Source organism: Aricia agestis, chromosome 8 (genome assembly GCF_905147365.1).
Source record: "Aricia agestis chromosome 8, ilAriAges1.1, whole genome shotgun sequence".
NCBI lineage: Eukaryota > Metazoa > Arthropoda > Insecta > Lepidoptera > Lycaenidae > Aricia > Aricia agestis.
The window spans coordinates 1,739,960-1,752,150 of NC_056413.1; the positions used below are offsets into that span (position 1 = coordinate 1,739,960).

The 12,191-nt window shown below is 34.6% G+C and overlaps 1 protein-coding gene across 2 annotated transcripts in view; it reads right to left on the reverse strand.

The window, feature by feature from the left end:
- LOC121729610 (inactive ubiquitin carboxyl-terminal hydrolase MINDY-4B) overlaps positions 1-12,191 on the reverse strand; it is a 38,455-nt gene that overhangs the window by 7,969 nt on the left and 18,295 nt on the right. For both annotated transcript variants that reach the window (XM_042118183.1, XM_042118181.1), the window contains exons 2-3: positions 11,907-11,992; positions 4,188-4,414 (exon numbers count right to left, since the gene is read on the reverse strand). In XM_042118183.1, coding sequence (XP_041974117.1) covers positions 4,188-4,414; positions 11,907-11,992 — 313 coding nt within the window. The remainder of the gene's footprint in view (positions 1-4,187; positions 4,415-11,906; positions 11,993-12,191) is intronic.

The window sequence follows — 12,191 nt, forward strand, 5'->3', positions numbered from 1 at the left end:
ACTGACTGTAAGCTGCTTCTATATAAATATAACACATATTTACATGCTTTTGTAAATTAGTTTAAGTTACTATTGTATTTTTCCATCTTTTTAGTAAAATATAGCCCCGAGCGAGTTTCTTACGCCGGTTCTTCTCGCCGGATTAGTAACCGAACCGATGGTAGGCCTCATGTAGACTCAACGTTCTAACTGTGTTAACCTATTTAGAAATAAATATTTTGATTTTGAGTAGCACGGTTTTAAATAAGCGACTTAATTTGCAATAATAAAGCTAAAAATTGGAAATAAGTTCTCTAATTTTAGGTTCAATAATAGTCAATTCCTTGGTATGGTACCTTCCGTTACCACCTTATTGAACTGTCACAACAATTTGAAAGTAGTAACTTTATTGGCCATAATATTATAGCAAAAAAAAAATAATAAAAAAATCAAAATATTTATTTCTAAATAGGTTAACAAAGTTAACACTTTTAGAACGTCGTGTCTACATGAGGCCTACCACCGGTTCGGGAACTACCCCGCCGAGAAGAACCGGCGTAAGAGCAAATTACAATCAATACCTTAGATTGATTAGACTCTGTTCCTAATTTAATCATAATAATCCTACTAATATTATAAAGGCGAAAGTTTGTTTGGATGTATGGATGTATAGATGTGTGGATGTGTGGATGTTTGTTACTCTTTCACGCAAAAACTACTGAACGGATTTTAATGAAACTTTACAATAATATAGCTTATACATCAGAATAACACATAGGCTACAATTTTAACCGACTTTCAAAATGGGGGAGATGTTATGTTCGTTTTCTTATGTTCAACGATTACTCCGCCGTTTGTTAACCGATTTTCAAAATTTTTCTTTTGGTATGTAGGGTATCATCCCAATTTGGTATTATATTCACAAAAGTGGTGATCTGATGAAGGATCCATAAGTAATCGAGGGAACTCCTCACAATTTATGGGGAAACATGTGGTGACTTCGGTTTCGTGAGAAGTATTCTAAGCATATGCTACAAACAAGTAAGATTTTGCACTGAGGTATACCTGGTATACCGTGGTTCGGAAGGTGCTGAGAGAACTCCTGATTCTTTATAGATACAAGTTTGGGAGTTTCGGCGTTGTTTTAAGAACGGAAAGCATATGCATATTATATTATATTATCACGCTAAGACTAATACAACCGAAAAAACTCAGGAAAATGTGGTAAAAACGGGGAAAATATTAGAAAGGGTTTATCTCACGAACTACTGGAGCAATATTTGGTAATTATATAGAGTAGACCACGTGAAAGGAGTATTTACAGCTATTTTTATTCGAAAATGTACGGTTTCTGTGAAATTCCTAATTTACGCGGGCGAAGCCGCGCGGGACATCTAGTAATATTATAGTATGCAATACATAGTTAACATAGTTAACATAGTTATTATTATACTTTCAAAACCTTAACGTAATAAACTGGAAATATTTTTTTTTTTAATGCAATAAGGGGGCAAACGAGCAAACGGGTCACATGATGGTAAGCAACTTCCGTCGCCCATGGACACTCGCAGCATCAGAAGAGCTGCAAGTGCGTTGCCGGCCTTTAAAAGGGAATAGGGTAATAGGGGAGGGTAGGGAAGGGAAGGGAATAGGGGAGGGTAGGGAAGGGAATAGGGTAGGGGATTGGGCCTCCGGTAAACTCCCTCACTCGGCGAAACACAGCGAAAGCGCTGTTTCACGCCGGTTTTCTGTGAGCCCGTGGTATTTCACCGGTCAAGCCGGCCCATTCGTGCCGAAGCATGGCTCTACCACGTAAAAAATTGGAAATAAATAATACGAAACGTGGCAATAGTTGTGGAGAAGTTTTCAATAATACCTCCAGTTTTCTTGCCGAAAGCTCAAAACGTAATATGTATATTGAATTTTCAAGGAAAACCGAAGTCAATATTTCACGATTCACAACGAATTTCGAACGAGTTGTTGGATATTGTCTTTCAAATCACCTTGTCATGCGGTAGATTTTCAATTCCGATTTCCGACTATTACCATGCACGTGTTACTAAAATGTACTTTTCCTAGAATTACTTATAAACCATAGACGAAATATTTGGTCCGTGCCGCGCGGGAACCGTAAATTTTTCCGGGATAAAAAATATCCTCCTCAAATCTATCTCTCTGTCATAATATTATGCCAAATTTCATCAAAATCCGTTAAGTGGTTCGGGTGTGAACATGTAACAGATAGACAGACATACATATTATAGACAGACAGATACATTTTCTATAATAAGTATGGATTTATTTAATAAGGTAGACATTCTAACGCGTAATAACGTATTCAAATTTCTAAACAACAATTACATCTTTAGAAGTTTAGGTTCTCTCGTAAATTCAAGGAGCAAAGTATTATATCATTTGTTGGCAGAAAAATGAGCAAAAGCCTTTAGCTAAGGATTAACTAAAATGCCTATGTGAATAAAAAATATAAATGTTTTTTACGAGCAACTTAAGTCGAGGGCAATGTCTCGTATAAAAGCTAAAATTCTTTCTTAATAATAATTTTATGTTTTTTTATATCCCAGACTCTACTGAATTTTCACACTAATTCTGTGACGAATACTCAGTGATGTGTAGGGCGTAGGCATATTTATATTTTTCTACCATTGCCGAAATCAGATTAGGCAGCCTATCCATAGTAAAAGGAGGGGAAGTAAGTTGTCTTCATACAAAGGCACCGCGCGCCTTGTATGTGTGCGCCACTACCACTGCCACAACAAAATCTTGGTGAGTTTAAGGCCGGTATAAATAGTCAGTACTTAAGATGCGACCCGGTCTCAAGACGCGATTCGGCTCTATGATTGGTCCAAATTTTGACAGCCCACCAATCACAGAGCCTGAACGGTGTCTTGAGACCGAGATGCATCTTGAGTACTGACTATTTATACCGGCCTTAGAGGCTGGTACTCGCCGAGATTTTGTTGTGTGCCGTGTGGCGACGCGCGCGGTGCCTTTGTATGAAGATAACTTACTTCCCCTCCTTTTACTATGGCCTATCCAGTAATGCCGCGAGATTGTTGCGCAGTCGGTTGTGTAAAAATGGCAGATAGCAAAATAGCAAATCTCGTCATGTTTGGTAGTCACAAAAACAAAAGTCCGAATCTACCTTCTAGATATTATGGTTTTAAAGGTCAATTTATAAAACCAAATAAAGAAACCAAATTTTGACTTAGTTCTCATTATGTCTTAAATACAGGAGGTAACAAATGGCAGGCATAAGAATATACAGAGTGTAACCATAACTAAGTGATAATTCTTTAGAGTATTATCACTTAGTTATAGAGTTTACTGTGAAAGTAACAGCGCTGTATGAGCAACATTTTTTTGTCATTTGTATGGACAAAGTGCCCCAGCGTCATGAGTCTTTTCATACAAATGTTAAAGCAAAAAGCGCTGCACTTTCGCAGTGAACTCTATGCAGGGAACTCATACACACTCTAAAGCATTATCCCTTAGATAATGTTACACCCTGTATATTCTTATGCCTGCCATACATGCTATGGTCTATCGGAGAGGTCCACCTGTGCAGGTATGCCTGTGCAGATAGACCGGAAAGTGTGTGGGAACAGACCTGTGCAGTTTTTTGAGCCTGCGCAGGCGATCAGAGCAAAACGCAAAATCGAAAATCAATTCTTTCGAGTGACACCTGCGTAGGCACTGCACAGGTGACCTATCCGGTAGATCGTAGCATGTATTTCACAGAAATAAATCAAGATGGAACATCGACGCGCGTGCGTTGCTAAGGAATCGATCGTGTCAATTTTTGCTTTTATATGTAATTGATTGTACTGTTGGTTTTTGGTGGAAATTCATGTTGAATACTAATAAAACACTAACGAAAAAGTGCACGAAAAATAGTGTTTGATTAGTATTCAATTTTTGCTTTGCATTTAGTTAGAACAAATAACTTACCCGTGGAAAGAAATACCTCCTTTTGACCGATTCACTTTCGTACATCTGTTTTTACAATTAGAAACTGCACAATGAGGCATTTTTGCACAACCGCTCCGGTATAATCAAGTCGAGACGTGCGCGCTGACTAAATAAACGTTTAACAAATCTTGCTCACTTGTGCAAGATTGAAACACGCGTACTCCACCCGCTTAGCCGTTCTATCTTGATTTATTTCTGTGGTGTATGTCTTACATTACCTGTCCGGTGGCACAATACTCTTGTTGTCCTTCGTCATAGGGCGGGAGTCGAACAGCAGCCACTTGATGATATGCGCCTGGAGGGCTGACAGCAGGGATCTGGTGCCGTTCCGAGGAGCAGCGAGCCCGTACCCGAGCTGGTCGCACGGCCTCATGATGAGAGGAGTGTGGATCCATTCCCCGCGCGGAGGACAGGCAGCGGTACCGAAGGCGGTTACGCGTAACTCCTGAAAATAAGAGTTTCAGATCAATAAGACAAGCTGGTTTTTAGAGACATGCTGGTTAATTGAGTCTACTAGAATCAAAAACCGCAATGTCCAATAATGATTCTATTGGGGATTGCGGTTTTTGATTCTAGTAGACTAAATTATTACGCTTATTAGAAAATTAAAGCTATAAATATAAAAATAGTTAAGTTTGCCTTTTTATTTTTTTCTAAATAATAGGAAAATAAAACCATTAAAATTTCTAAATTCATTTTTTTATTTCATTAATAGTCATAAGACATAAGACCCAAATTATTATTTTATTATTTAAATTATTTTCAACTCTTAATTAACACAAATAATAATATAATAATCAAACTTTTAAAATAAACCGTTTACTTATTTGCTTATAGACAAATATAAACTTAAAACATAGCAACAAGTATCTAAATTAATCTAAATTAATAGAAAATAACAGTAAAGTACAATACTTAACTTATTTCTCTGATGGCTCCTGTCTCTCGACACAAAAACTGATCTTTTTCACTATTGACTCTCGTTTTTATACCATCCAAACGGATCTTAACAGTTGACAGTCTTAATATTAAATAATTTCAGAATCAATAAAATATTTCCGGTATTCTACCGGAAATATTTTATTCCGGAAGTATTTTTAACAATACTATAAAAACTAGTAAATATATCGGTAAAATATAATAATATTTCATAATAATAATCTAATTTTATGTATAGTAAATAAATTATTAAAACAATAAATAACTTTAGTAAAACATTAATCAGGCTAGCGGAAATATTTTATACCGGAAGTATTTTAAAACAATTTGTAAAACCTGGTAGAAAAATGAAACAGCTCAGTGAAATATGTCACTTTAGATTTAACATTAATTAGACTAATCAAAATTAATATTCTTTACATTTACATTTAAATTTCTAACTCTAAATTATTTCCGCTAACGTTTTAAATATGGTTTTAGTACATAAATGTATTTATCATATTATTACTTTAATAATTATTTAACACGGCCATACTGACTTGTACTTCGTTCTCTGAAGTACATTCATTTTTATTTCATAACTTTTACTCAACTCAGATTCAACTAAAGACTTATCACTTAAGTATAATATGTACATCATATATTGCTACTATCCTACTTTTCACATTAAGTGGACATAGCAACAGTCAGTGATCTAACTTTAATTTCCTCAACTCAACTCAGATTCAACCAAAAACTTAAGTATAATATGTACATCATACATTGCTACTATCCTACTTCTCACATTAAGTGGACATAGCAACGGTCAGTGATCTAACTTCAATTTCCTGGCTCCACACCTGCTGCACATGAGACGAGCCTAAAGCAGAGCACTGACTTTCAGCAGTTACCAATAATTATTGTGTAACACTAATATTATGTTAACCCTTATTTCCAATTAATACATTTGTATAAAGCTTAAGAGATTTAAAGAAAACAAAATAGTTCATATATAACATTCCTTTATTTACAATCTATGTGTCTTATCTCATACACAAAAAAATATATATATTGCAAAGTTCTTACAAACTTACAAGTTTACTATCTAAATATTTTATAATATTTTTTTTAAATAATCAAACAAAATTATTACAATTATTTCACACATTATCATGATCAGTCCATTCTCCCGGCCATAATCTTAATTTATCTTTAGCTACAGTTATCGCTCTTAATCTACCTGTTCCCCGTAAGGCGTACCTATCATTTGGAAGAAGAGCAGTTATTTCATAAGGACCTCTATACTTAGGACAAAGCTTATCATGTCGTCTGTGATCTTGTCTTACATATACTACATTACCTACTTCAAATACCTTCGTATCCCGTCTCACTGAATCGAATCTAGTTTTAAATTTGTTTGCTTCTAAACAAAGACGCTGGTAAGCTATTTCGCGATCAGATCTAACATCTATATTTTCGGGTAAATCTAATCGTACCTCATTTAGTTGGGCTTGGATTGGGGGAATATTAGCATTACGACCAATAAGTAAACGTATGGGTGTAAATCCAGTAGAACTTTGAATTGTGGTATTGATTGACTGTTGGACCTTCCACAATCCGTTCGGCCAATCTGACGAGCCATTACAAGAGGTACTTAGCATATCAATAACTGTGGAAACGTATCTTTCTACCTGGCCATTACCCCTTGGTGTCCCTGTAGCTATCATATGATGTTCAATTGCTAGCTCTCCAAATAAGTTTCGGATTTGGCCAGAACTAAAATTAGTTCCTCTATCAGTTATAACTGTAGATGGGGTTCCAAATAAAGTTACCGTTTCTCTTATAATAGGCACTAATTCATTTGCATTAAGACTTTTGAGAGGTTTCAATAGACAAAATTTGGTAAAGCCATCAATTATAAGCAATATGTATTTGTACCCTTCGCTTGTTTGCAAAAAAGGACCTGTACAGTCTAAGTGGATAGTATGAAAGGGTATTGGAGTTTTATCAATCGGGTGTAAATATCCCTGTTTAGGACCAGCATGCCCTTTCCGTTCTATACATATCAGGCAATGTTTTAAATATTTTGTGACAAAAGCTGACATCCGGGGAAACCAGAAATGTTCACGAAGTTTATTAATTACTTTATTATATCCGACATGACAGTTTTCGTCATGAAATAATTTTAGCAGATTGTATCTAGACCCTTTTGGTACATACAATTTTGGATCATTAGGTTGTACTTTATAAAATAATAAATTATTGCGTAAAAAGTACTGATTTTCATCAATTTCACCGCTTTCAACTCTAGATATTAAATTTTGAGTTTCAGGATCATTTTGCTGGGCAATTTCTAACCAAGACCGAGGCTCTTCTATAAGGTTTGTCGAATATGACAGTTCAGGGGAATCATGCGGTGATGTTTCTATGTTAACAATATTAGAATCTGTTACTGGATTGCGGCTGAGAAAATCCACATGTCTTATGTATTGACCCTTTTTATAAATAATTTGAAAATCAAAATCTTGCATAAACGTCCACCATCTTGCTACACGGGGGCTAAGGTCTTTTTTATTCATTGTGGCCTTTATGGAATTACAATCAGTAAAAATTTTAAATTTAATGCCTAAAAGATATACTCTGAAATGTTTTAATGCATTAAATATCGCCAAAGTTTCTAATTCATAAGAGCAATACTTTGATTCAGCGGGAGACGTCCTTTTGCTGAAATAGGCAACGACAGTTTGGACATTATTTTTTATTTGTGATAGAATAGCTCCGTATCCTAACGAACTTGCGTCAGTATAAAGTTCTGTAGGTAATTTTGGGTCAAATACAGTTAATAATGGCTTAGATGATAAATGTTTTATGACGTAATTTCTAGCTAAATCCTGTTCGGTGCCCCATTCCCATTTTTGATTGTTTTTTGTTAATTTAGTTATTGGTGCCGTTCGTGATGCAAAATTTGGAACAAACTTTCTGAAATAACTTGCGAGACCCATAAACTGCCTTACTTCCCTGATATTACAAGGGATAGGCGAATTAATTAAAGCCTTTGCTTTTGCCTCACTAGGTCTTATACCTTCTCGGGATATAGTTCTGCCTAAGTATTCTATACTATTCACGAAAAATTTACATTTTTTTAAATTAATGGTAAATCCTGAATTACTCAATGCCTCAACAGTTTCATCCAAATATCGCAAACCCTCTTCTATAGATGAAAATGGAATTAGTATGTCATCAATATAAACAAGAAGATATTTTAAATGTTTCACTGCTTTTGTAATAGCCCTTTGAAATACTGAAGGCCCGTTACTAATACCAAATGGCATCCGTAAAAACTCAAAATGGCCATCGGGAGTCACGAAAGCTGTATATTTAATCGAATCTGGCGCTACTGGGATCTGATAAAACCCATTTTTCATATCAAGTGAAATAAAATAGTTTGCTTGACCTAGTCTGTCAATTTGGTCCTCGATGAGAGGGAGAGGGTAACGATCTTTTTCTAAAATTTTGTTTAAAGCTCGATAATCGATGCATAATCGATCACTGCCATCTTTCTTTTTTACCAAAATAACTGGATTCGCAAAAGGCGAATCACTCTCACGAATAATGTTTTCTTTTAAAAGATCTTGAACTATTTCGTTTACCTTCTGCCTCTCTATCGGGGCCAATCGATAGGGTCGATAATTAACAACAGTATCTCTGATTAAGCGTAGCTTAAGCTCGCCAGTTGTGACTTGTGTAGTTCCATCCAAGACAGAAGGATATTTTCGGAATATTTCTGCTATTTTATTTTGTGTCTCAGAATTAAGATGATCAATTTTTAAAATTAAATGTTCAAAATCATTTTCAACTCCTTTAATATTAACTTCTGTTTTAGTCGGAACGGGCTTTCTTATCAAATTACTGCCTAAAGAATTTGTTACGATTTCTATATCTGGATACTGGACTGCATTTCGACCTATTAATAAATTATATTTAAAATCATTATCTCTTACTACATGTATATCTAATTCTAAACATACAGATTCAAATTGAACAGCTACAGTAATTTGTGCAAAAACATGTATTCTATTTTTTCCTATCCCATTTAAGTAAATAGACGTAGGTGAAAAATGACATTGCAATTTCCTTGCAATTGATTCCCTTATTAAACTACAATTAGCTCCCGTGTCTATGAGACAATCAATGGGAGTATTATTTATGTAAACCCTCGTTAGGTTTAGTTCGTTTTTTCTAAAAAATTAATCTCTCTTTTAACTTCAGTGTTTACAGAAGACGAAGATTCAGCTCTCTGTTTATGATAGCAAACAGTTTCAGTGTGTCCTACTTTCTTACAGAAGGTACAAATTTTCATACGATAATCACTAATAGGCTTATTATTATTTGTAATACTATTCGTTTTTTGCTTACATTGAGCCTGAAAATGTCCTGGTTGCTTACATAAATGACATTTGCGATCATTATTGAACTTAGATTTCTTCGCCTCTGAAGATCCAATTGTTGCATTTTCCAAATGTCTCTTTTTACTTTTAACATAAACCGATAATAGAGATATAAGAGCAGCTGTTGTAGTAACATTACTGTTTAATGATGCCATTTTAACATCTACATCGGATATACCACCAGAAACTAATTCGATCAACTGACATTCTGTAAAATTAATTTTTGTGTTTCGGAGCAAACGTAATTTTTCCCTACTATATTCACTATAAGAATCTGCCGAATCGGAAGTATATAAAACCGCTCTACTGAGTTTTTCAGATAGGTTCTTCTTTTCTGGAAAAGCATCTATGATGTCGGTACGAAATTTCTCCCAAGACCTGCCTTCCGTAGGTTCCCAGGACTCGAACCACGTCCGGGCAGATCCCTTCAGGGCCTTACCGGCTTTAGCTGCTGTCTTGATGCTGCTCCAGTTGAAATCTTCTCGAAGAATCTCGATGCTGTCACACCAACTCTTTGCACCACTGTCGCTTGTTTCAGGATCGAATAGTGGCAGAGCAATATCATCATCTTTCTGCTGTGTGGCAGACACGACATCGCGGAATGCTTTGAGGAGATTAGCAACAGTTTCAGCATCCATCCTGAAAACATTAAATAGATATTAGCTATTGAAAGCTTCAAAAAAAAAAAAAAACTATAAAAGGGTGGGAAAAAAAAAAAAAAAAAAACGTCTAAAATAATACTTTGATTCCATCCCACTTCTGATATTAGAAAATTAAAGCTATAAATATAAAAATAGTTAAGTTTGCCTTTTTATTTTTTTCTAAATAATAGGAAAATAAAACCATTAAAATTTCTAAATTCATTTTTTTATTTCATTAATAGTCATAAGACATAAGACCCAAATTATTATTTTATTATTTAAATTATTTTCAACTCTTAATTAACACAAATAATAATATAATAATCAAACTTTTAAAATAAACCGTTTACTTATTTGCTTATAGACAAATATAAACTTAAAACATAGCAACAAGTATCTAAATTAATCTAAATTAATAGAAAATAACAGTAAAGTACAATACTTAACTTATTTCTCTGATGGCTCCTGTCTCTCGACACAAAAACTGATCTTTTTCACTATTGACTCTCGTTTTTATACCATCCAAACGGATCTTAACAGTTGACAGTCTTAATATTAAATAATTTCAGAATCAATAAAATATTTCCGGTATTCTACCGGAAATATTTTATTCCGGAAGTATTTTTAACAATACTATAAAAACTAGTAAATATATCGGTAAAATATAATAATATTTCATAATAATAATCTAATTTTATGTATAGTAAATAAATTATTAAAACAATAAATAACTTTAGTAAAACATTAATCAGGCTAGCGGAAATATTTTATACCGGAAGTATTTTAAAACAATTTGTAAAACCTGGTAGAAAAATGAAACAGCTCAGTGAAATATGTCACTTTAGATTTAACATTAATTAGACTAATCAAAATTAATATTCTTTACATTTACATTTAAATTTCTAACTCTAAATTATTTCCGCTAACGTTTTAAATATGGTTTTAGTACATAAATGTATTTATCATATTATTACTTTAATAATTATTTAACACGCTCAAGGTCAATTTATATTAGTGCAGAGTCGAAGCGCATCGAAGCGAAATCCCAAAAACTGAACATAAAAAATTAAACCTTAACTCCAGAGCGTAACGCGCACTTTCCTTCTGCGGGGCTAATTAGCGTTGGTCGGGCGCATTCACGCGAATATGAGCGAATGTGCGCGCCTTTTTAAATTCTCAGAAGTAATGTGTGCGTTAACGCTAGAGTTATGGTTTAATTTGTTATAATATGATCAGTTTTGGCAATTCGCTTCGATGCGCTGCGACTCTGCGCTAGTATAAATTAACTCCTCCATGTTGTCTCAGAACTCCCATTGTTGCGTTACATCCATCCATATTTAGTCTACTCATATCCATAAGTAGAAGCTTCGCATGGGTATTTCAAAATGAAAAGAAGTATGGAAAGAAACGAGCTAGTTTAGGCAACAGGCTAGTTTATTTGACTTAGATTTTGTGACGAAACTTTCATGTCTTGCCATGCCTCTTTCCTTTCTTTCTTGCATCCCTTTTTGCGTTGTTTTGAATGTCATATGCTTAGTACTCACATGCAGTTTTGCTCGATAGTTTTACTCCAAATCGAGTAATAATTTCCACAATAATTACTATGTGGACCGCAAAACTGACAGCTCGAAGGCTCGCATCGAGCCGCTCGAATACTCGCATCGAGCCGGATTGATGGAATTAAATATATCGATTTCGAATAAAACTATCGAGCAATGCTGAATGTGTGGACGAAAGCCCGAGCCGCGGGTTTTGCTCGACGTTATTGCTCGATCGAGCAAAACCATATGTGAGTACTTAGCATTAGGATTCTAAGGTGTACTCCAAGCAGCTAGTAGTAGAATTATGAAATTTATATGGACATTATTGGTCCAAAAACGTTTTTTTTTTCTTCTCATTTCTATTATCGACCTAGCTAGCTATTACTTACTATAGCAGCTTCTTCTGTGATCGGCTTCCCGCCTACAACAGCAGGCCTTGATCCGGGCTGGCGGTTCCTCGCGTAGAGGACCCTCTCTGAAATAAATTTTAGCATTAAATATAGATGTTTGGGAGTTTTTCAGAGTCCAGAGATAAAATAACAATGGTCTCAACTCTCATCTAAGTCGTTATTAATTTTTAATCCTTATAATATTAGAAATGGAAAAGTGTATATCTTTCCCTAGTTTTTCATAGCCGATCTATAAAGGAATACTGTTATTATTTTTACGAAAAA